At 51.1% G+C, this 23,436-nt stretch overlaps 5 protein-coding genes across 5 annotated transcripts; 3 read left to right on the plus strand and 2 right to left on the minus strand.

Annotated features, from left to right (window-relative positions):
- Positions 1-4,984: 4,984 nt before the first annotated feature.
- On the plus strand, positions 4,985-6,212 carry BDV17DRAFT_50848 (Zn(II)2Cys6 transcription factor domain-containing protein). The gene is made up of 2 exons (XM_073764664.1): positions 4,985-5,486; positions 5,610-6,212. Exons 1-2 carry the CDS (start codon positions 5,331-5,333, stop codon positions 6,012-6,014), a joined length of 561 nt encoding a protein of 186 aa, XP_073616678.1. The 5' UTR covers positions 4,985-5,330; the 3' UTR covers positions 6,015-6,212.
- A 1,243-nt stretch (positions 6,213-7,455) lies between these two features.
- Positions 7,456-9,193, minus strand: BDV17DRAFT_290200 (uncharacterized protein; the record flags this gene model as incomplete). The annotated part of the gene is made up of 6 exons (XM_073761839.1): positions 7,456-7,653; positions 7,714-7,795; positions 7,858-8,111; positions 8,177-8,312; positions 8,383-8,795; positions 8,873-9,193. 6 exons carry the CDS (start codon positions 9,191-9,193, stop codon positions 7,456-7,458), a joined length of 1,404 nt encoding a protein of 467 aa, XP_073616679.1.
- Positions 9,194-10,996: 1,803 nt separating this feature from the next.
- Positions 10,997-17,220, plus strand: BDV17DRAFT_281054 (putative NRPS-like enzyme; the record flags this gene model as incomplete). Its single annotated transcript, XM_073759968.1, has 7 exons — positions 10,997-11,863; positions 11,894-11,922; positions 11,971-12,808; positions 12,854-13,297; positions 13,940-14,961; positions 15,016-16,015; positions 16,069-17,220. 7 exons carry the CDS (start codon positions 10,997-10,999, stop codon positions 17,218-17,220), a joined length of 5,352 nt encoding a protein of 1,783 aa, XP_073616680.1.
- Positions 17,221-17,310: 90 nt separating this feature from the next.
- BDV17DRAFT_50962 (putative DNA damage repair protein Mus42) lies at positions 17,311-21,386 on the minus strand. The gene is made up of 2 exons (XM_073764667.1): positions 21,049-21,386; positions 17,311-20,977 (listed from the first exon to the last, which is right to left on the minus strand). Exons 1-2 carry the CDS (start codon positions 21,101-21,103, stop codon positions 17,502-17,504), a joined length of 3,531 nt encoding a protein of 1,176 aa, XP_073616681.1. The 5' UTR covers positions 21,104-21,386; the 3' UTR covers positions 17,311-17,501.
- A 48-nt stretch (positions 21,387-21,434) lies between these two features.
- On the plus strand, positions 21,435-23,424 carry BDV17DRAFT_260229 (uncharacterized protein). Its single transcript, XM_073757530.1, has 4 exons — positions 21,435-21,734; positions 21,787-22,215; positions 22,273-22,978; positions 23,043-23,424. Exons 1-4 carry the CDS (start codon positions 21,645-21,647, stop codon positions 23,246-23,248), a joined length of 1,431 nt encoding a protein of 476 aa, XP_073616682.1. The 5' UTR covers positions 21,435-21,644; the 3' UTR covers positions 23,249-23,424.
- Positions 23,425-23,436: the final 12 nt, after the last annotated feature.

Raw genomic sequence — 23,436 nt, forward strand, 5'->3', positions numbered from 1 at the left:
ATGTAGTAATTTGCCCCTCGTCGCGGAGAAGAATCAAGCTTTGCCTACTTGCATACCAGTCCGCATTAGGAAATCTAGACCGATGTCCACCTGGGGTTCACCCAAGTCCCCATGGAACGATCAACTCTTATCCCTGGATATGATAGGATATACCTCTATAGTCTAGACCTTGGACTCTGAGTCTGAAGAACTTAATCCGCGAATACCCAGATAAGACCGAATCTCCGAGCGGAATGCATACTTCATCCGCCGCCAGAGACCTCTGCGGTTGGTTGGTTGCGTTGATGCGTTAGTTGCATCGGTCCGGTGTATGCGATGGCCATCACACAAGTACCAGGTACTACTAAGTACTTACGTATATCAAGTTATTATCAACTTGCGTCTGGTGATGCCGCCGAGTATCCATTGGGTGGAAGCCATTGCCGTTGCCGTTGCGAATGCCACATCGGGGTGTGCACGAACTAAGCTAAGCTGGAGATGGGAAGGGGAGGGAAATAAGGCATCTAGGTAATGTTATGGGATACGTGGTGCGAATGAGACGGTGAGGTGAGGAAAGGGTGCGGAGAGTACGGAGGTGTGCAGCAAAAGTCTTGCCGCGCTAGTGATGCCACTTGTACTGCCAATTTGTATGGTCCGACCTATTGAGTACAAGTAAGCAAACATTTCAACTTCAAACCACCGCTGCACCACTCCCTCACCGAGTTTGAAGATATTCGCACTACTTCTTGATCAATCGACCTGATTTTTATGGTGTTTTGAAGCACTTTTTGGCTATATTTGCCTGCCTGCCTGAAGACCTCCTGAAGATGCCAGCGCCTTTTCCAAATGAGCTTCGAGTTCAAGTTCTCTCGTGCTGGGCCCTAGGGATTGGAGATCGCGAGATTGCCCGAATATTTGATCTACCTCTCCGGGCGGTGGAGAATGTAATCAAGAAAGGACAAGATCGTGGCTATAATCCTGCCCAGAACTTGAGGGTTACTCTAGAGTTTGTAGAGGACGACAAGCGTACTGGATGTCCAAAGAAGATCACTGAGGAGAAAGAGATGGCTATCTTAGCATCTGTTAAGCATGATAGTAATGGACGTGAAAGTTTTTCTGAGATCCTTGCTTTTAAAGCTGGTATTTCTTATTTATTTATTCTGCGAATTCTTCATTAACATGGCTTTACTATTGCGAAACCCTCTTGGAAGCCTGGCCTAACTGAAGCTGCAAGGGCTGCCTGTCTTAGGTTCCGTCTAGATCATTAATACTGGATATTGGAGGACTGGAAAGCTGTTATCTTCACTGGCAAGACAGCTGTTGTACTAGGTGCTCGGAGAGGTGCCGTACGAGTCTGGAGAGCACCTGAGGATTCTCATGATCCAACGTGTATCTGAAGGTATTGGAAGAAGGCCTCCGACTTCATGGTCTGGGGTTGCTTCTCTTACGATAAGAAGAGGCCTCTGCATGTATTTGAACCAGAGAATGTTCAACAACGGAAGCAGGTAGATCGGGAGATTGAAGTGTTAAATGCAGAACTCGAGCCTATCTGCAAGGAAAACTGGGAGATGGAGATGAGGATGAATTGTCTAAGGCTTCGCGGAGGGCTCCCTGGCCGTGTTCCTACATGGAGATGGAATGAGAAGAACGGCAAATTAGTTCGGAAGGGCAAAGGAGGGATTGGCTGGTAAAGATATCAGCAGGTAGGTCCTGAATAGCTTTACCTTCTAGCTATTAATTGGTTTGCCTCCTTAGGAAATCCTCCTTCCGTACCTTCTCCCCTTTGCCAAAGACCGCCAGATCGAGCGCCCGGATACAGTTATGTCGGAGGATGGAGTACCTGCATATAGATACCACGCTTAGCAACGTGTATATGGTATCCATGATGTTCAGCGGATTCTTGACTGGCCTGGCAACTCTTCTGACCTCAACGCTATCAAGCCCTGCTAGATGTGGATAAAGAGGCGTACAACCTCACGCGGAGCCCCTAGGGATAAGAAGACTGGCAAAAGCTGCTTGGATGAAAGCTTGGGATGAGCTTCTGCAGGAGAGGATTCAGGGATAGATAGAGAGGCTTGTACGACATATCCAGGAGGTTATTTAACGCGAAGGAGGCAACAAATACGAGGAGGGACGTGAGGATCATGATACTTGAAGCTAGAAGGGCAAGCGTATCAAGGGCCAGCTCTCTACGCGTGTAGACCTCTCTCTAGTGCCTCAGGAGGATGAGGGTTGGGTTAATGAGACCTCTGAATAGCTTCATTTTCGCTAGTTCTGGCACTTTAGTATAGTTTTCTAAGGCGACGTCAGATGTATCTAGTCATCCGTTGCCATAGTAATTCGCTAGTAAACCAGTGACTTGATACCTTGGCAATACAAGCGCTAAAACACCTTTTTAATGCTGAATATTACTAGCGCGGCAAGACTTTTGGTGCACACCTCCGTACTAGGAAGTAGGTATAGTTGATTCTATACTAGTACCCCAGTTGACGGAAGAGTATTTGTACTTACTACATACTGGTAGTAGAGTTAGTATATATCAGTACACTACTTCGTATTTGGCAAGAGTATTTTCAGAACGAGAAGTAGGTCGTCGAATCGATACTCATGAACTACAAAGCAACAAGAAGATGAATAAATTTGTGTTTTTTGAGGTATCCCGGGGATGAACTGGGTTCTTGTGCTTGTGTTTGTGGGCTTGGATGTGAAGTTATATCGTGACCGGATAGGACTCGGATAGCTGGGGAGGTACGGATGTGTTCCATTGTTTTCCCCCTTTTCTCTTTTGTTAAAGGCTCGCCAGAAGACGTAAGGTCAGGGCTGAGTCAATGGAATTTGATTCATTCATAGTGCCCAGCAACTATATAAGCAGTCAACGCTGGGTTAACGGATCACCAAGATAGGTAAAGGCCTCGAATAGCACTCCCAAGTCCAACTAATCTCGATCCTGGCCAGAACTATCCCGGCAGACGAAAGTAAATAATACGAGATGCTCAATCCTTCAGGATGTAAGCAGGCTGCAGCTGCATCATTTCCCTGATTCTACGCCGGTCCGGCCGTCAGAGTATGAGATGTATACAGCGATTGGGCCCATGGATTCGATCGAGCTCCGTCAAATTTCCTCGGGAAGTGCTTCCGCCAATCAAAAGTACAGGATATCTTGTCCTGTGGCTGCGATTCGACAGTAAAGGAGACCCGCTTTGTGTTCCATTGTCAGGATGGTGCAGGGGCCAAACGCCAGGCTCAGAGGCAGAGCTTCAGAAGTCAGGAGCTAGATGGAAGCGGGAAGTTGGAATAGAAAACCAGTTGTATGGACTACATCTATATTCAATACCGACCACTAAGTCAAGGGCACCGGGATCTGGATCTAATCTGGTGCGGATATGGGACACCCCGAAATGCCAGACGGTGAATGATCTCCAGATGGCTGAGATCTATCAGACCTGCTCTTTGGGAAAGCGACGATCGTGAATCGGCCGCTGGGATTGGAGGATCGGGAATTGGGGGCCTCAAGTCACGATTTCGAATCTTCGATGCCCAAAGACTTGCTCAAAGTCGGACGTTAGATACTCCAGGGTCTCGTCTCTTCGCACGTAGCAGTGAGGCTGGAACCTTGGAGTTTTCGGAGACTATTAATGAACCTGTGGAATGAGACTTAGAAATGCTGCCGGTGTCGTACTCTGGAGTCTACATTAATCATACTAGTTCAGGGAATCGGGTCTTCCCGCAGAGACTTAATTCAAATCATCTTCTGGACCTCGGCCAAGAATCGACATGTTACTCCGGACGAAGAAATGATATAAGTTGGGCTAGTTTAGCGCAGTCCACATGGCACATCCCAAAGCCCGGTAGCCAGTACGCAGGTTGCACGGTCATTATTCTGACAGAATGATACCCATAGGCGGGCAGATTGTGAGAGAGATCATTTGCATGAGAATGTTGCAGTTCGTGGTCGCTTAGCAGGATGTGTTATAGCTCGCTGGATTGTTCTTCAGCTGTTCTTGAAGAAAATCATCCACGTGACCACAGTCTTGGCAAACCAGATCAGGCGATGACGCTGGCTGATAATCAAGCGGAACTGACGCCCCGTCCCCGCCACCTACGAGTACTCCTCAGCCTGTCGATTTGACCGGGTGCAATATCCGGGGTGAGCGTGGCATTCGTGCGCATTGCAAACGTTAGCTTGTGCGAGGGCCGCTCAACGCCCACTGGACAACCGCCATGGACGCGGATCAACGATCTCGAAGGAAAAGAAACAATGCCTCGACCGTTGCCCAATCAAGCCCAGAAGGGGATATGCTCTGCCTGTTAATTCGGTCGAATCCCTTCGCGAAATCGCAGTGCGAACGGACAGAATCCGCTGACCAGGGATAGCTTTATGGCTCACCGTGGTTGGGTGGAGGTGGCATGTTTCTTCGTCGTTCCCTGCGATGGGCGCTTTGCAACGGGGTTATCCGGTTACCTCCCATACATTTTCACGTTCACACTTCACGGGCCCTTACAAAGTCGCTACCGGAGAGAGACGTAAACTCGGTTTGGATGTCCCCTCCAAGGCTGAGCTAGCAAAGGCAATTTGGGCATTGACACTTGGCTCTGGAATCTGGCGTCTGACGTCTTTCCTGAGAGAGAGCCCACTCGGCAGGGTGTTAAAGAGTTAAGCCGTGGGCACTGACACCCACCCAAAATCCTCGAAAGTCCGCCTGCGCTCGCCACTTCTCCCAGTCTGCCTCGTGCAGCTTCTTGTTGATTTGTTTCACGCCCGCTGGCCCTCTCATCCGCGTTTAGGTGCCTGGACTCAGTGCATTTCTAGGCTTCTTATCGAGCGGCCCTTGGGCTTGTAGCTCGTCTAAGTTTTGGCCGTTTGAATCCCGAAGCTTTATTCTTGTTCTTCTTCTCTTTCCTCTTCCTTCTCTTCACGATTCTCTCCAAGTGGTTGTGGGGATTTTCAAGTCCCTTGCTCCTTGCTCATAGCCTACGAGATCGTCTCGCAAGCTTTTTCCGTGATTTTCCAGGCGGAAGGAGGCTGCTGCCACGGACCCCTCATACCCACTCGCTCTTGCCCCTCCCAATCCCATTGTGTTCCTCCTCGTTATCACATCGGGGTGATTACGCGCAGTAACACTATACTCACCTGGCCTTCAATTTCATCTTTACCTCGTATACTCACGCTGAGAATGTGGGTTTCGGTCACCGTCTAGCTAGATGTACTGTCCACTAGAGAGTATGCCAATTGGGATATCAACGCGGGACTGTTGATTCTCCTCTAATTCTTGATTTTTCTTGGGCTCCCAGCATCCCTCTTCTTCTATTCTTGATTCTGCTTGAACTGTCGTTTCTTTGCCGTCAGATTGATGATGGCCGATCAATTGCAGGGGAATATCCTCCGTCCCCTTGCCCCAAGACCGCCAGAGACTGAGACTCCAGCGACAAGCCTGTCTCCCCCCGAAGACACTCGAGCGAGGCGAGCGTCCACTGCGTGTGGAGAATGCAAGCAGCGCCGGATAAAGGTACTTGGATTGTCTTCATCGTCAGAGATCCCGATTCTCTTCTTTCTGTCTTTGATTTCCGCACCTACAAGGAATTACTGTCTGTTATTTCGAGGCTAGCTGCTAATCTGCCTTCAATCGTAGTGTACGCCCGGAGAAAAGCCCGGTGATCCATGTGTCGAGTGTGCAGTCAACAACAAAGAATGCATCAAGGATGAGACAAAAGACCGACGGCGCAAACTTGCAGCCAAGCAGACTGAGAGAAACCTACATCGAGCTCAGAGGGATCTTGAAATTACTCAAAATGAGCTGAGGCGAACTCGTCTATTCCTGCACAGCATCCTCAGCACGGTCCGATTTTGCGATATCGCAATAGTGAATGAACTCACCTCATCTATCCGGCAGGGTTCCACAGATGAGGAGGTTCAGCATTACGTCTCCCAATTTGCGAACCAATTTCCTCAATACAGCTACCGAACACCTCGTGGCTCAGACTATACCGATGGCGATGATGGTTCACCAGCTGGGCATGGGTTTCCAGGGCTCTAAAGCACCTAGAGGATTATGGAGTTGCCTCATCGACAATGCAGATATCCTCGGCGCAACAACGCTTCGCCTCTCAGTCTCTGATCGACCTTCACACACTGGCCGTTAAGACGGCTGAATGGTTGGGGCTTTCGACAATTCGGGTATCCTTCTTGCCCCTACCTTTCGGGGGTCTTTGAAGGTGGAGAACATCCGTACAGTTTTACGGACCGGTCAGATGAGTTACAGCCAGGCAACGAATCACAGCTGTTATTTGCAAAACTATGGAAATACAGACACAAGTGGCACCCCTATTAATCAGCATATCGAATGGAGAACGGGTACCAATTTAGAAGGCAAGGAAACTGTTGCCGCACCTCGTCAATTTGATTTGAGCCGTCTTGTTTCTTTTCACTTTGCATGGTTTCTTGCAGTTTAGCATGTTATCAGCCCTTTTTCGCATTGTCATTTCTACTTGTTAAGCAAAAAAGGATTTTGCTTGTCAACGATAGGGACGCTGCATTTAGAGTTCGACAACCATGTCCCATGTTTCTCCTGATAGTCTCCAATCAACGGGTCATGGGACAAAGGCAACATACAGATAGGCTTCACATTGTTCTCTATTCCTTGAGCTTGCGCATTCCCTACAAGGCGCTATACACTCATTCGCTGCGCGTAGTCTTCCCTATCCGAGAGATGGCCTTTCGGTCAGGCCACAGGCTTTTCAGTAAGTGCAACATATACCGGAAAGCTTCCTCGAAGTCATTGTCATAGGCTCTTTTGTTTCTTTTACCATGACTGGACTTCTACAGTCTTTGAAGCCAACTCGACCTTTTCTTTCCTTCTACACCCGACTCCAATATTACTCCTCAAATGGCCGACCACGGTCGACCGGAGACTCCCAAAACCCCTTGGAATCAGGACATTGGACACAATATGCACCTCTATCCTGTCAGAGACGAAAAGACCGAGCTTGTGTTCCCGGATCTCCCAGCCGACATTGGACGCTATGTATACGATGAACTGCTCGAAGGCGGGTCCATCGAGAGAGACCCCTCGTGGTGTGCATCTAAATGAAGCACTTTTTTCTGGTGCCAGGTAACGCTGATTTCCATTCATTCAAGCTAAACTAAAACTGCGAGTCGAAGATTATAAACTCCAGGGCATGGCAAAAACTGCACCTCTCTCATTTTGATGCTCAAAAAGGAAGCCATAGCCAAAGTATTAAAAGCAAGCCTCTGATACATGATGACAGTCCTGCATCAGTCTTCACCCCCTACCAGTCAAACTCCGGAGGCACCCGTGGCGTCTTTGATGGCTTCGATCATGTCCGCACTGTGAGTGAAAAACCCACGGTCGTGGATATGCGAACTGGCAAACAGGAGACCCACGACGTCGCAAACTATGTTGAAAGCAAGGGAACCGGAGTCTCCTGCCTCTACTACAGAATCCCTTTCGTGAAGAGTCAGCATCGTATGTTCCATGTCTTGGCGAATACGTCCTGCCCGTCGACTTTCGCTGGCGTAACGGTGCACTCTTGGAGTCCTCCATATTCCCCTTGAGTAAGGCCTGTCTTGGTTCCTACCTTGAAAAGCTTTGTGTCGGGTTGGATTCTTTTCAAACTAAAGTCAAAGAGCTTCGAAGGCGAGAAGTGCTGTCGAATCTGCCAGGTACGAGTCCATCAATTTATGGTCACTGTTTTCTTCATGGGCAGAGTACTCACCTTGTTCTTGGTAGCTGGTTGGCCCTGCGGCTTGACCAATTCCCAGTCGATTTGTGATGCAAGGGACTGGGGGTTTGGGTCCCTGATAGTCCTCAGGTCCTTGATCTTCAGACGCGAAGCAGCAAAAGCCTTCCAAATATGTACTTCTTTTGGTAGTCTTCTTTCAGACGACGCCGTTCTTTTTCCAAGGGGGCATTCATGGCTTTGATCATACTCCATCTCTTCTCCTGACCGGGTTGTATGATTTCGTCAGCTTTCTTGAGCCTTTCTACCTCCTGGAACTCTGGCTGGTCTGTGCTGTATTTTATCCGGCGGTCCAGGTAATCGACCCTTTCTTTGAGGAAGGCTTTGCTGCTCACTGTCTGTTTGTCACCTACAGACACCCCATTTTCCTTCCACTTTCATGTTTCTGCATTCAAGTCAGTGAATTGGGTTTCTCTGTCTTCGCTAGAATGGTACATACTCGTCCGGTTGTTTCCCGAGAATTCCAAGTCTGGGGCCAAAACGCAATGACAACATGGCCGAGTGTGAGCCAATTCCCGGTCTTGGGATGGCGAACTTCAACCCAACCACCAAAGGTGCCTCCCCCGCGCTCGAAGCTTGTGGGGGCTTAGGCTAACGCCTGGGACCATCTCACCGGCATAAGTACTGGCGGACGGACGAACTGACGCTGTATTCACACTGGTCGTAATCCCATCAAGCCGGATAAGGTCTCCGACGGTTGAAAGACCCGAGTTATCCAGGATTCGGACAATCACCTCCCTGGTGGGCTTCCAGTCTCTTTGACACCAGCGGTCAACCCCAACCAGAACGGTGACCGGGCACTGCCGATGATCGTTGTTCATCCCGATTCGATAACATCCCACCGTGCAAACACCTGTGAGATCGATCTGGTCGATGATCGCTGGGCCCACCCTTCCCCAAGCCTCGTAGATGTGATCTGTTGTAAGGCATGGAAAGAGGCGTGGCTTCTGTTCGAATCTCGGATTGATGATTTCGACGGCGAAGTTGTTAATGACATTTTTCGTCAAATTTGCCAAGATCTTTCGAGAAATCCCAATCCATCCCCTGTGGGAGGGATTCTGTCGACGTGCGTAAATCAAAATCGTGAGCTGGGGAGTCTGCACAGGGACAAACAAAGAACGGCGGGGCAAAAAACCTTCTCAACGATCTTAAGGCCTTCGTTTGTGGCAATGGTCTCAATCTGTCCACTGTAGTCTCTCGCTGGGTCTGAGAGAGCGCGGTACTGAGGAATCGTATCAGGTACCTGTAGGATTGTTTCACGCGGTGCTTCGCAGAGTCGAGGACCGCCAGCACGGAAGTCCTCCTCAATGAAGCCATCAAAGACTGGGAGGGGACATTCGTCGGAGGAAGAGCGGCAGGTCCTCCTGGTGCGTATTTTCTGACCAAAGACGCTTTCAGCAACACCCGAAAAGTAGCTTACTTCTGCAAGAGTGATCGGTACCGGCGACACGGCCATTGCTGGGCTACACGGAGAGAATAACGAGATTCGTAGAAGAAAATCGATGGTTCGAAGGGATAGTGAGATAATCCGAGGAGAGCAAGGAGGATGAAGGAAAATCTAATGGATATAGAAGGAGAAAGGAAGAGAATTTTGATAGATGAAAGGGCCCGATTTTGCCGAAGGAGGTGAGATGAAAGTGAAAGTTCAAGTGACGGAACAGTTTAACACAACCATCTAAGCACACTCACATTCACTGAACCAAATATAAACCAAAAATCAATCACAAAAAGCGCTTCCCTGCCCATTAACAGTATTTGAGGCTCAATTAAGTGACAAGTGTCTGAGGCCCTCAATCGAGGCTAACTGAGATGAGTGCTCAATTCCCCATTCCGTTAAAATTGCCAAATGACAAAGTAGGAGTGAGTCATTTGCGTGCCAAGTTCTGAATTCCGCCGAACTTTGAAGAGGCCACGATAGCTCGCCTGGGCCGCCCTGAGGTTCTGTGAAGGTGGCAGAGACATAGCCTATTCGGTGAAGGTAGAGGAGACCGGGCAAATGAAGGGGTTTTGTGTCTCGGCCATGGCCATCTTGAGCTGGTAGTGTTGAATGGGAGCCGGGATGTACTCTGAAGAACAAGTCTCTGCACAGGCAAAAAAAAGGTAAAAAAATGGAAATGGTAATTAAATAAGAGTCATTCACCGCTAGCAGTAATTCTGAGCCCTGTCTTGACGGATTTTGTTTCCGGTGATAGGTATAAGCCTAGATGAAAAATCACGGATGATGGACACGAGTACTAAAGACTTCCAGGGCCCGGGTCATACATACATTTTGACTTCAGGATTGATATTTGGGTGTTGACCTGAATCAAACCTGCATTCCTGCATCTTGATAGCCCAGCATCTTGTAGAGCATTGACTAGGCGGGCGAGTTATGAGAGTGCTAAGGTAGGTTAGTGTATCCACGTCAGCCGGGCAGTAAAATCTGATAGCCTTTATAGCTAGAATAGATCTTGCCTTCCCTACTAAGTCGATTGCCAGATACGTCTGTAGCTGTTTGCAACCTAATGGATGCCTAGTACTTCTATAGGTGGAAGGTGCCAGCCAGGAAATCCGCCGCCATTCCTTCTGTTCGACCATCTCCCGCTCGACTACTCACTGCTTCTCCATAGTTTGCATCGCATCCTGTCCAGACGTCGCCAATTTGATGTCCTTTTCACCTTCCAGGACCCAACGGCCATTTGACGCTGCATTTTTGCGGAGTCCACGGGTATACAAATGCTTTTCCGAGAACAGACCGGAAAAGCAGCCGGCTGAGTCAGGACTCCGGCTAAACTAACTGTTATCCTCATGGATCGCGACTCCCCCGGCTCCTATCATTCCCTTCCATGACAGCTCCTGAAACCACGTTCCGGTTGCATCTCAGATCCCCGGCTGCTCCCCGGCTTTCCCCATGATCATGTGTCCTAGACTCTGTGTTCATAATGGCCTCCAGTCGGCCCGACTCCGAGTCGCTCGGCTGTCTCGTGGTGGACCCCAGAGCGGCCCATACCGTCTCCAGCCCCGCACGTCCAAGAATCGCGGACCCCAGACTAGCGGATGACTCAAAATCCGTTGGAGGCCCGGATTTTTCTCCTTTGTATTTCTTGCCTACCATCGGCCTTGTCGACTAGCTTCAGCTTATTATTCCCTGCTCAATCTATTGTTTCGGCAGATGCCCGTGGAGACGCGCGGAAATCGGTGTTCTAGCACATGCGGTTGCAATCGGATAATTCCGACTTGAGCCTTGAGCAGCTTCCCCGCGTGCCCGTGATCAAGCTCAATGGCGAGCACCCTTGTGGCGCAGACGGGCGTGCAGCTCTCAACTGCAGCGGACTATATCGAGAGCGGTCGAGGGGACCCGGTTCGCGCAGGCCGGAAGCGGAAGACGTCGGAGTCGTCCGCCAGTAAAGCCAATGCTCCACGACAAAAAATCACGAGGGCTTGCGATAGCTGCAAGGAAAAGAAGACCCGATGTACCGGTACACTGCCATGTGGGAGATGTACGAGGTTGTCGCTCCCCTGTGAATACAATGCCGCCTATTCGAGAGGCTTGCCTCCGGAGCCGTTGCCGGCGCCTCCGTCAGTGGCTGCTAGGTATTCAAGAAACCGCTCCGCTTCCCATGCGTCTATCTCGCAGAGTCCCATCTCACATAGATCACCGCCAGTGAGGGACTCACATAGGACGACGACGAGGACCCCGCGCTCTCAGATATCGCAGGCTTCTGTGGAGACGCCGCCGCGCAGATCTCCTGACCCTGTTGCTACCGATTTTGAGGGTAACTATCTGGGGCCTGCCTCGGGTGTATTTTTCCTGAATCGTGTCTGGCGGCGATTGCATCAGGATGAGACTAGCGCTGTTCCTGGCCAGGTACAGGATGAATGGGGCCCAAAGAATACATCCGTCTTCATGCATGGTGACAAGCCATACGCGGACTATCGCGATGCTGGATTCGCTCTTCCCCCGTTTGAAAAGGCATTGGAGTTAGTGAGCAGATACTTTGACTACGCCATGGTCACGTATCGCTTCCTTCACCGCGGCAGTGTAGAGGAATGGCTTAGACAGGTTTACAGCCATAATATCTCCTTGTCCAATCTGCCAACAGGGCCCTTGGTCGCTCGGACCTCCATCATTCTGATGATCTTTGCTGTAAGTACCTTGCATGAAGAGCAGACTCAGGGTAATCAGGCGGAGAGTTCGAGTGAGAGGTAAGCACGCTGATTCCCAATCAATGTCAAATGCTTATCTTTTCGTAGTGAAAGATGGTATGCAGCATCGAAACACATGCTCACCATGGAGGTTGGGCCTCCGCGGCTTGAAACAGTCCAAGCACGACTGGGACAATGTCTATACCTGCTTTCTTCTTCACGAGCCAACGAGTGCTGGTATACATTTGGCACGGCTGTGCAATTAGTGACGGCTATTGGTTTGCACCGCAGATGCGCGCCTAAATTATCCAAGAAAGGAATCACATATCTGGAAAGAGAGCTCCGTAAAAGAATTCTCTGGAGCGCTTATACACTAGACAAGTATCTCAATGTCATCTTCGGACGGCCTCGCCTATTGCACGATGTGGACATTGATCAGGAATTCCCTGATGAGGTCAATGACGAGGATATTTTGCAAGACGATCCGGCTATGCGTCTTGGTACAGCAGATTCAATGATGATCGCATCTGTCCTGCACTTTAGACTCGGACGCATACTCGGCGACATATCCCGTCAATTCTACACGGTAAATCCTATGTGGCGAGAGGCTCCCCTTGAAGCCGCCGTACGGATAACGTCAGATCTCGAAAAATGGAAAGAGACAACACCGCCATTGTTTAACAGCGTTCGCCCAACAAGTCTTATCCCGCCTTTATGCAGGCAAAGCCAGGTCCTCCAGCTTGCCTACTGCCACGCAATGATCCATGCAACTCGGTCGTTCCTACTAAACGACTTCACCGACCTCGGCCGTCGACCAGAGGCTCCCCACCCAGCAGTCACGGTTTATGTAACCAAATGCCTTGACGCTGCCGAGCAAGTCCTGAAGTTGGTGGACAGTATCGCCAAGCAAGGCACTCTGATCCAGTCCTTCTGGTTCACGCACCACGTGTGCTTTTGTGCGATTGTCGTAGTTTACATCTACACAATCCAGCATCATCGACATTCTTCGACCCTGGAACCGGCTGAGCTAGATACCAACCGCGTACGGTCCCTGTTCAGCCTAGCAGAGGTATGTCAACAACATTTGGCGGAAGCCACGCGGAAGAATTGTCCGAGCCGGCGGTACGGTATCATCTTGGAGGAAACGCGGGTAGAAGTGCACAAGCAGCTCGGCTCCCAGTTCATTGAGAGCTCGGCCTCCCTTGGGAACGCCCCCGAACATTCTCGGGACGAGGTTCTTCGAGATCGGGACCCGCCTCTCGAGCAACGGACGATAGACTCGGCTGATACGAACAACGTCGTACCATTTACCTCGAACACTATCGGCTACGAAGGGATGCCGTCGGCATTCGTAGATGAGCCATTTGATATGAGTGATTTCGGTATTCTGGATAATCTTGAAGGGTCTATTTGGTGGACTCAGTTGGACACTTGGGTTAGTACTGCAATCCCTTGGCTATGTCTTTTGGTTCCCTTACTGACATTTGCAGGCTTTCTCTAATCTACCCAATGACCCGCCTCAGTTCTCTTTCTGAGAAGTCACGATATGCATTTGCTAGTTTCATTGTGCAGCCCATTTCGATACCCTGAATATAGTGTACTATTCCGCCTTTTTTTTGACCCTCCGGCAGGAAGTGCACCTGCAGCTTTGCTCTCTAAACCTTCAAACGCCATCCTGGCCCTCTTCCTAGGACGCTGTGATATATATGTGTGGACACTTTTCCGATCTTGGCCCCGTGGCTATCACTAGACCTGGGCTCGGAAACGAGTTTATACTGCTGGATTCCGATTCGCTGTTGATTGCTTCTTGCGCAACTGAAAGTCGATTTGCTCGGAAACGCTAGATGCCACTACCCAAGCCGGATGGCGGTTTACCTAGTCGGATAAATGTCCGGAATCATGAAGCTTTTCCGAGATGGGAGACAACTAACTCGTCCTTGGCTTGCGCCGATCAATGGGTCCATCAGACCCCAGATTTCCGATCTGGAGCTATTTAAACTGGTTATCCGCTGTAGAAGCAGCACAAGCCTGGTCATCGGGACAGACTGCAACCTCACGAACATAGAGTTTCGTCAAGATGTTGTCTACACTTCTCCCTCAAGCACCAACGACCCACATCGACAAACTTCCGCGTCACAAGGAGGAACTACCAGCACCAGAAAAGGAGCCACTCACAGTTGACGAGCTAGTTCGTCACCGCGCATCACTAGGTTCATCACAGCCGGTTGTCTACTACCCACGGACCGGCATAGAGTACTCAGAGTTCCCACTACAGCAACTCGATACCTTCGCTTTCCGAGTCGCGAAGGAATTAGCGGAGAGGATTAGGCCTCGGAAAACGTCATCGGAGGCGCCGACTGTCGTTGCACTATTGGGACCCTCAGATCTAAATTATCTTGTCCTGCTTCTCGCCGTAACGAAACTCGGCCATGCCGGTTTGCTTCTTTCGACCAGGATATCCGTTGAGGCACACGTTTCTCTGATTGGAAAGACAAACGCACAACACATATTCGTGCACGCTTCACTCAAAGATACAGCGGAAAAGGTTAAAGAACGGGTTCCAGAATTGCAAGTCCACGACATCCCCAGCGAAGAGAGCTACGACTACTTAATCCCAGACGAGCCAATCGACACAAACCTGCTCTCGCATCTAGACCCAGAAGTCGAAGCCAAGCATCTGGCATGGATAATCCACTCCTCCGGTTCAACGGGCCTCCCGAAACCGATTTTCCAGACTCAGCGCGCGGCCGTCAAGAACTATGCTGGGAATATGAATATGCGCGGGCTTATCACCCTGCCTCTGTACCATAACCATGGCATATGCTGTCTGTTCCGCACGATCTACTCGTGCAAGACGCTACATCTGTATAACCCGGGTCTTCCGCTTACGAGCCAGTACCTGGTTGATATCATGCGGTCATACTCGTTTGAAATTTTCTATGGGGTGCCGTATGCACTGAAGTTGCTTGCTGAGTCGAAGGAAGGCATTGCAGCTCTTGCGGATCTCAAGGCCGTTATGTTTGGGGGTTCTCCGTGCCCGGATTCATTGGGGAACCTGCTTGTTGAGAATGGGGTTAATCTTATTGCTCATTATGGATCGTGAGTGCTCTCTACCTGTCTAAGAAGCAACAGCCCTCTAACTCACGCTCTCAGGACTGAGACTGGCCAATTGATGACATCCGTGCGCCCCCGAGACGACAAAACCTGGGATTGGCTCCGGCCCTCCGCGGCCGTGAAGAAATTCCTCCGAATGGAAGAGCGCTACCCCGGTGTCTACGAATCCGTCGTCCTTGACGGCTGGCCGTCAAAGGTCATGTCAAACCGACCAGACGGCGCCTACGCCACGAAAGATCTATTCCTGAAACATCCGGAAATGGAAGCTTACAAGTATTACTCTCGACTAGACGACACCATTACCCTAGTTAATGGTGAAAAGGTCATCCCACTGGACCTGGAAGGGAGAGTCCGACAGCTCGGCGTCGTGGCAGATGCGCTTGTTTTCGGCGTGGGTAAGTCGAGTATTGGGCTTGCTGTATTCCGCGCGCCGGACGCTGCGTATTTGGCGGATGACGAGATTGTCAAGGCCATTTGGCCTGCTGTTGAACAGGCGAATGAGATATTGCCCGCGTATGGCCAGCTGTCTAAAGATATGGTCCGCGTTTTACCCCCTGATACACCCTATGCACGGACCGACAAGGGGACAGTCATCCGTCAGGCGTTCTATCGCGACTTCGCCGATCTGATTGAGGCATCTTACGAAGCTGAGGATGATATGACAGGGACACTACTCCTATCCGAGGTCGAGCTGAAGGTCTTCCTGAAGAAAGAGATCCCTGCGATACTACCCATCAAGGACGAACGCGATCTGACGGATGATGCCGACTTCTTTTCTCTGGGAATGGACTCTTTGCAGGCGACGCAGCTGCGTTCTGTGCTGATTAAGTCGCTCGATACCAATGGCCAGAAGTTAGGGCTGAATGTTGCGTTCGAACACCCAACGGTTGCCTCTCTGGCGAGCTACCTCTACTCGCTTAGCTCTGGGACATCGCAGGCCGAGGTCTCGATTGAAGAGCAGATGCAGGTTTTGATTGAGAAGTATAGTGACTTTGATACCCATGTCCCTCGACCGAATGGGCTTGGCGGGAGATATATCGTCGGTGGCACTCCCCTTCCTAGGTAACCTATATACTGATAGTTTCTTTCTAGGTCGTCACCGGTGCTACGGGCTCCCTAGGCGCGCACGTCGTGTCCAAACTATCCTCCCTCCCAGGCGTCCAGAAAGTCTACTGCTTCGTCCGCGCCTCCTCCCCCCTAGACGCCTACGGCCGGCTCCTATCCTCCCTCCGCGCACGCCGCGTCTACGAAACTCTCTCTACCAGTGCCAAAAACAAGCTCATCGCCCTCCCCTCCGACCTCTCAGACGAACGCCTAGGCCTCGACAATACAACCTACAACACCCTCATTTCCGAACTAACCGACGTGATCCACTGCGCCTGGTCCGTGAATTTCAACCTACACCTCTCTAGTTTCGAAAAAGATAACATCGCCGGCCTCCGCAATCTCACGAATCTCTGTCTACGAGCTCATCGGCCCGCGCCCGCAACATTCAACTTCTGCTCGTCCATTTCTGCCGTCGTTCGTTCGCCACACGATACAATCCCCGAGTCTCTCCCTGAACGCCTCGAGTACGCGCAGGATATGGGCTACGCGCAATCGAAGCTCGTCGCCGAGAATATCTGCGTGAATGCCGCGCAAAAGGCGGGTATTCAATCACGCGTTCTGAGGATCGGACAGGTTGTTGGCGACTCGACCCACGGGATTTGGAATACCACTGAGGCGATCCCGCTTATGATTCAGGCTGCTAGGACGATTGGCGCGTTGCCGAAGCTTGATGAGTGGCATCGCTGGTTACCTGTCGATGTTATTGCGGGGGCTGTTGTTGATGTTTCTCTTTCAAACTTCAATCCCGAATTCCAGACTGAAAGCCAAATTGAGAATGAGAGAGAAGTTCAAGACCAGCTCATCTACAACATCATCTCCCCGCACCCATTTCACTGGACACGCGACCTCCTCCCGCTTCTCCGCGACGCAGGGCTAAGTTTCGAAGAAGTCCCCCAACAAGCGTGGATACAGAAACTGCGCGAGTCGAACCCGGACCCTGTTAAGAACCCGCCGATCAAGCTGGTTGATTTCTTTGCGGGGAAGTATGATAATGATCTTCCCAGAAGGGCTGTCGGGTGGGAGTCAGAGAGGACGAAGAGGGTTTCGAGGACTTTTGAGGGGGCTAAGGGGGTGGAGGGGAGTTTGGTGGGGAGGATGATGGGCTTTTTTTTGGGTAAAGATGGGTGGGGGAAATAAGGTGGTGTGGATGGATAAGTAAGTATGGGGGGTGTGCTGGGAACTTGGTATTTGTTCGATGCGGTTTGTAAGAGTTGTATATATCTATGTGGTGGTATCTAACGACCATACCTACGCAGAAATGATAACGACGCATAGTGCAACCATTCATCCTTGACCAGATCAAATATTATTGAGCAACTCGCTAAGCCACCGGTCACAAATCACAGCATCATCACGCATTCTATGTACAATTAATCTATTTAACCAACTGTAATACCCGAAACCCTCAGTGAGAAATATCAATCAAAATCCACACCCGGCATCCCCCTCTCTTCCAACCCCTCCTGAATCCCATCCTTAAGACAAACCAGCGCCTCATCCCACGAAATACCCCCCTGCGATCCCTCCGACAGATTTCTATTTAACCCCGGAGTAGACGTAGACATAGACAACCCATTAGATCTCCCATTCCCAGGCGCATCCCCCCTCTCATCCTCAACAAGCCAAACAAGCCACTTCACAACCGAAACCGCCTTATCGACATCCCTTTCATCAACAACAACGCGCTTAAGATAACCCGCCAACGCATCCACATCATCTCTAAACGGCCCCTCCTCTGCAAACGCCGTATGCCAGGCAGTCGCCTCATCACGTAGATCAGAGGGGTTCGAGAGGCGCTTGGAGGTGAATGTAGGACGGGTCGGGAGGGGAGGAAGGGGCAGTGTTTTCTCGTTCTGGTGCGTGTGCTGCGGGGCTGAGACGGTTCTTGGTGCTGAGGGTGCTAGGGTGGAGGTGGTTGAGAAACCGTTGCGGGTACGGGTGCGTTGTTGTCTCTGCTCCTCAAGGACTTCGCGTCGGATGTCTTCTGGTAGGGCGGCGAGGAAGTCGGGTGATATTTCGGATTCGCGGTCTGGCGAAAGGGAGGAGCGGACGGGACTGTTTCTTGGGTAGGGTGCGCGGGGTTTGGGGAAGGCGAATTTGGATTGGGTTAGGGTTGAGGGTTGGGGTGGTTTTAGGGGTGGGCGGCCTCGGCGTTTCTTGGGTGGTGAGGTTGGTTTGCGGATTTTGAGGGATGGACCTGGACCTGCGGAGGAGGGTCGGGGGTGTTGTGTTTGTGGTTGTGCGGGTGGTTGTGTAGGTTGCGGTGGTGCTGTTGCTGCGCTGGCGTTATTGCTGGACCGTTGGTCGTAGTACCCCAGGACTTCTGCGAGGACGTCTTCTGGTAAAGCGGCGAGGATTTCTGGGTCTAGTTGGGATTGTGGAGGGAGGGTCAAGGTTGATTGCGGACGAGGGCCAGGGAGTATGGGAGAACCGGTGCGCGCCCCGCTTCGCGGTTTACCCTGCGCGACGAGCTTTGATCGGATATCATTTGGTAGCTCAGCGATGACTGATGGTTCAGCTTGTGAGGGCATAATGAACTGGGTTCCGGAGATGTTTAGCGGTTTTTTGGTGGTGTCGAACAGCGGACCATGTCGGATAGACTCTGTTTCACCTTTTCGAGGGCTGTCGAGCAAGTCTGGATCATCTATAGGCTGTGGACGGTTTCGCACAGGAGATGCTTTCGCGGGAGATACTTTGAATGCTAGCTGTTGTTGGCTACCGTCTGGTTTTCCAGACGTCGATTTGAGCGGTTCAAGCTTGGTCATCTGCACACCCAACCCCCTCAAATCACCAGGGGATATTCCGAGGCTTCGGAGCATGGCAACTGCTTCTTTTCCTAGCACATCTGCCGCGCTTGTGGCGACGCCGAGGATGACGCTTTTGTTGAAGACATCACATTTTCCGTGGCCAAGATGTTTCACTGGCTCCAACGGAGCGTCGAGAGCCCTCCTCATAACCTTCAGCGTAAGTTGCTTGCCTTTCACTAGGTTCTCAACAAGCCGTCGATTCAGCTCCTCGCATAGAGATCGCATGAAGTCTTCTGCTTGGTCCTGCGTAACAAACCGAATACCCCAGTTGACCTCCGCGGAGACCGACTTGCGTGCTACCTCATTCCCAACTTCATTTCGATCGATGCCACGTGCGTAGTCCCATAACTTCGCTCCCGTCTTCGGCCCTAAACTATTGGAGAGCTTCTCACGGGAGAAATCTCTGATGTCTTTCACAATTTTCACACCGAGTTCTTCCAGCTTCGTGCTCATGCTGTAACCCACGCCTGGAAGACTCTGCACCGGGAGATCGCCAATGACGTCGAGAACATCGTCAGGCTTTAGTTGAAATTGACCGGCTGGTTTGGCCTTCCGTAGAGCAACCTTGGCCTGTAGGATATTACCCCCTACACCGATTGAGACGGCACAGCCCGTTTCCCTCTTGATCCCGGCCCGTAACTGTTCAGCGATCTCATCAGCTTTGGCTTGCTCTCTGTATATGGACCCTTCTGAGACGCCCTTTCCGTCAGTTCCACCAGCATCTAGGCACAAAGTGGTAATGTCCACGAGAGCTTCGTCAATGCTAACACTCTGAACCATACCGTCAATGGCGAGTATAGCACGATAGAATTTCCGGCTTGCCTCTTCATAGGCGGGAAAATCGTAGGGTAAGACTTGTAAATCCGGGCACGCTTGGAGGGCGCCTTTCATCCACATGCCATTCTTCACACCAGAAGCGCGGGCAGTGTAGTTGCAACTGGCGATTTCAGATCCCGTACCTGTCCCGTGCGCGATGGCAATCGGTTTGCCTTCAAGCTCCGGATGCTTTAACGTGGAAACCGCGGCAAAGAAACAATCGAAGTCAACATGCATAATATATCTCCGGGCACCTGGAACAACCTTCCGTCGTCCCCTTTGAGAACGTGTCTTCTCTTGCGCTTTGGACTGAAGCTGTGCTTTTAGCTCGGCTTTCCACGTCGAGAGGTGGTGCAATCGAGACTCTCTGTAGTATTGCTGAAGGAATTCAGGATTGACCACACTCGAATTCCTCATTCGAGAGTCTGACAGAAGCTGGGCGTTGTACTCCTCCGAGGTCATCTCTGCCTTGGCAGGTGTCGTGCGCCGTTGAGGAGATAAGATCGGGGTTACTGCGCTTGATTGATCATCTGGAGAAGCGCGGGGCGTTAGAGGCGGTTCTTCTTCTGACTCATCTTCCTTCATTTCGAGCACTGGCGATTTGGGAGGTGTAGATATTTTCGGGGTCTGTTCCAGGGAGGTGAAGCTCGGAAAGTCACCGTAATCTGACTGTGATGCGCCGTTCGTCTGCTTATCCGGCAAGACATCGCTAGCACCCGGGACCCCTTCCTGTGTTGGCTTTTCCCGATCCAGCTGAGACGTATACCAGCCCGCTTTGCTCTCTTCTTTATAAGTAGCCTGCGGATTATTCGTTTGGCTCATCATCCGGCCATTGTCGAAAGCGAGCACCTTCTGTCCCTGTCCCTCATCCACAACCCTGTACTGGTCCCACGGGACTAGTCGGCCGGCCGCAACACTATCCACAACCCATGCGGGTTTGACAACCCGGTACTTCCGAAACTCCTCCCGCTTCTTGGGGGTAAGCGAGCTCGCGATGATATGGGTGGCGGAAGTCTTGCCATCAAGATACTGAAGAAAGCCACCTCCATGTCGCACAATAAGCTTGTGGAGATCTCGCAGTGACGGTTGGGTATAGCCGTTCACACACGCGACAACGCTCTGAAAGATCTGGGGGCAGTTGTCCTCCGCGGCGGACAATCGGATATCATTGTCGAGGTTTTGGAGCTTGGCCTTTTTCCGGCGCATATAATCACCGAAGCCGCCAAAGGTCGAAGCTGCATACTCTTCGCCTTCTTCATCGTTGAAGCTGTCTGGTTGCGCGAGTGTATTAGCAACTATCTTTCGGATATTGCGCGCGGGTGGCGTTGGGCAGTATACATACGGCTTTGGATGCGCTTGCGCACTGCGCTGGAATTTGCATCTAATCGGGAGCCCATGGGGGGCTAACAAAGACTATTTCATGTTCCAGAGATATGAGCGCAGTGAAGCGATTCTTGTGCGAAAAGACGCTTCAAGGAAAAGATGTTGAACATCTCGTTGACGGAGACGCCGTTTCGATGGAGCTCCAGGCACGAGTGACGAGACGCGATGGCAGTATGAGGTCATGTGATGAGCCACCCAGTGATAAGGCTGGCGGTGAGGAAGACGGTGGGCACATTGAAGCGCCTGATTGGCCATGGAGCTATAACGGTGAAAAAAAGAAAAATGGGGAAAAATTGGAGCCGCCGCCGAAAAAAGTTGCGATTCGGATTTGTTTCTCTCTTCTTTCTCCTCTTCTCTCTCGCCTGTCCATCCTTCTTTCCTACTTACCCGTCTGTTGTGGTTTGCTGCAGCTTGTCCGGATCTGAAGGCGCTTTTGCAGCTTCAAAATCTTCTCTCTCTCTTCGCGTCTAGACGATCATTCTTTCGCTATCATAACTAAGCTCTGTGCTACTTTCTGCGTTGTATCTTAATATATAGTTTTCAAGCGCCATTACAATGTCTGCCGTTCTGCCAGTTGCAGTTTATTCTCTCAGGGTTCCCCCTGGTGAGACTCTCATCCCTGCGGTTCCCAATGCCGCCGCCATGGTTTGTCAATCTTCGCAACAATCGCATTTGACCTAGACTAACAGCTTCCCAGTTCCGTGTGAGCATGGCTGCCATTGACCCCGACGAGACCCCCGATTTCGAGGACGACAACACCCGCCGTCCTAGAGCTACTCTCAAGCTCATCCGCGCCCCGCCTGGCCTGGATGAGGAAGACGATGATGACTACGAAGATGAGGATGACGATGAGGAAGACTCTGAGGATGATGAGGAGATTAACGGAGGCCCTAGCGACAAGGAAAAGGCCCGCAAATTGAAGGAAGCCGCTTACCTGAAGGAGCTGGAAGAGGCCATGGAGGAAGATGAAGAGTCTGACGAGGGTGAAGAGTTCGACCTGAAGGCTGCTATCTCAAAGCTAGTTAAGGGCAAAGCTCCCGCCACGGATGACGATGACGAGGACGATGAATCCGATGAGGGTTTGGAGCTTGATGAGACCGTTGTCTGCACCCTGGACCCCGAGAGGGTATGTTATTCGTCACTTTCTCGGTATCTAGATCCGTATTAACAAGTTTTCTGGCAGACCTACCAGCAACCCCTGGACATTACCGTAGCTGAGGGTGAGCGCGTTTTCTTCAAGGTCAGCGGAACTCACACCATCTACCTCACCGGAAACTACGTTATGCCTCTTGATGAACCTCACTCCCACTCCGATGATGAGGATGATGAGGACGACGAGGACGACTACGATCTCTCTCCCGATGAGGACGAACTTGATATCGACGAGATCATGATGGGCGAGGATGATGAGAGCGATGACCTTGACGGTCTCGAGAATCCTAGAATCACCGAGGTTGATAGCGACGAAGAAGAGGCTCCCAAGTTGGTCGACACCAAGGGCAAGAAGAAGCGCGCTGCTGAGGAGGCTGCTCTTGAGGATCTGATTGCCAAGGACGGTAAGGCAAAGTCCGCTGCCACTGCCGAAAGCAAGAAGCAACAGAAGAAGCTCAAGAAGAACAACGGCGAAGCTTCCGCTGTGGAAGCAAAGCCTGAAGCTAAGGAGACCAAGAAGGTCCAGTTTGCCAAGAACCTCGAGCAGGGCCCTACGCCTTCCAAGGAGCAAAAGCCGGCTGCGAAGGCTGAAAAGACCACTGGCACATTGGGTGTCAAGGAGGTCAAGGGAGTTACCCTTGATGACAAGAAGCTGGGTAAGGGATCTGCTGCTGCTTCCGGTAACACAGTTGCCATGCGCTACATCGGTAAGCTCGAGAACGGCAAGGTCTTTGACTGTGAGTCCCCCATCCGTATTTCACATCTCGCCAATTGAATGTCTGCTAACGTCAATTTCCACAGCCAACAAGAAGGGCAAGCCTTTCACCTTCAAGCTCGGCAAGGGTGAAGTGATCAAGGGCTGGGATATCGGTGTTGCCGGCATGGCTGTTGGTGGTGAGCGCCGCATCACCATCCCGCCCCACCTCGCCTACGGCAAGAAGAGCCTTCCTGGTATCCCGGGCAACTCCAAGCTCATCTTCGACGTCAAACTTCTGGAGATCAAATAGAGAGATCATCGTTGATAGATTATCATAGCGCGTGGACGCACTCTGATCAGGTGTCTGTAAGCGTACCTGTGGATGGCATGTCCCATAGGATTGATTTTTTTGTCTTAGCTTGTGTTTGTCTCAAAAAGAACCCTAGGTGTTATAGGTGTTATTCAATTACAATCATGCTTTATTGATTTTCTGAGTCT

Source organism: Aspergillus undulatus (genome assembly GCF_047715775.1).
Source record: "Aspergillus undulatus strain CBS 261.88 unplaced genomic scaffold BDV17scaffold_17, whole genome shotgun sequence".
In the NCBI taxonomy this organism is placed as follows: Eukaryota; Fungi; Ascomycota; class Eurotiomycetes; order Eurotiales; family Aspergillaceae; genus Aspergillus; species Aspergillus undulatus.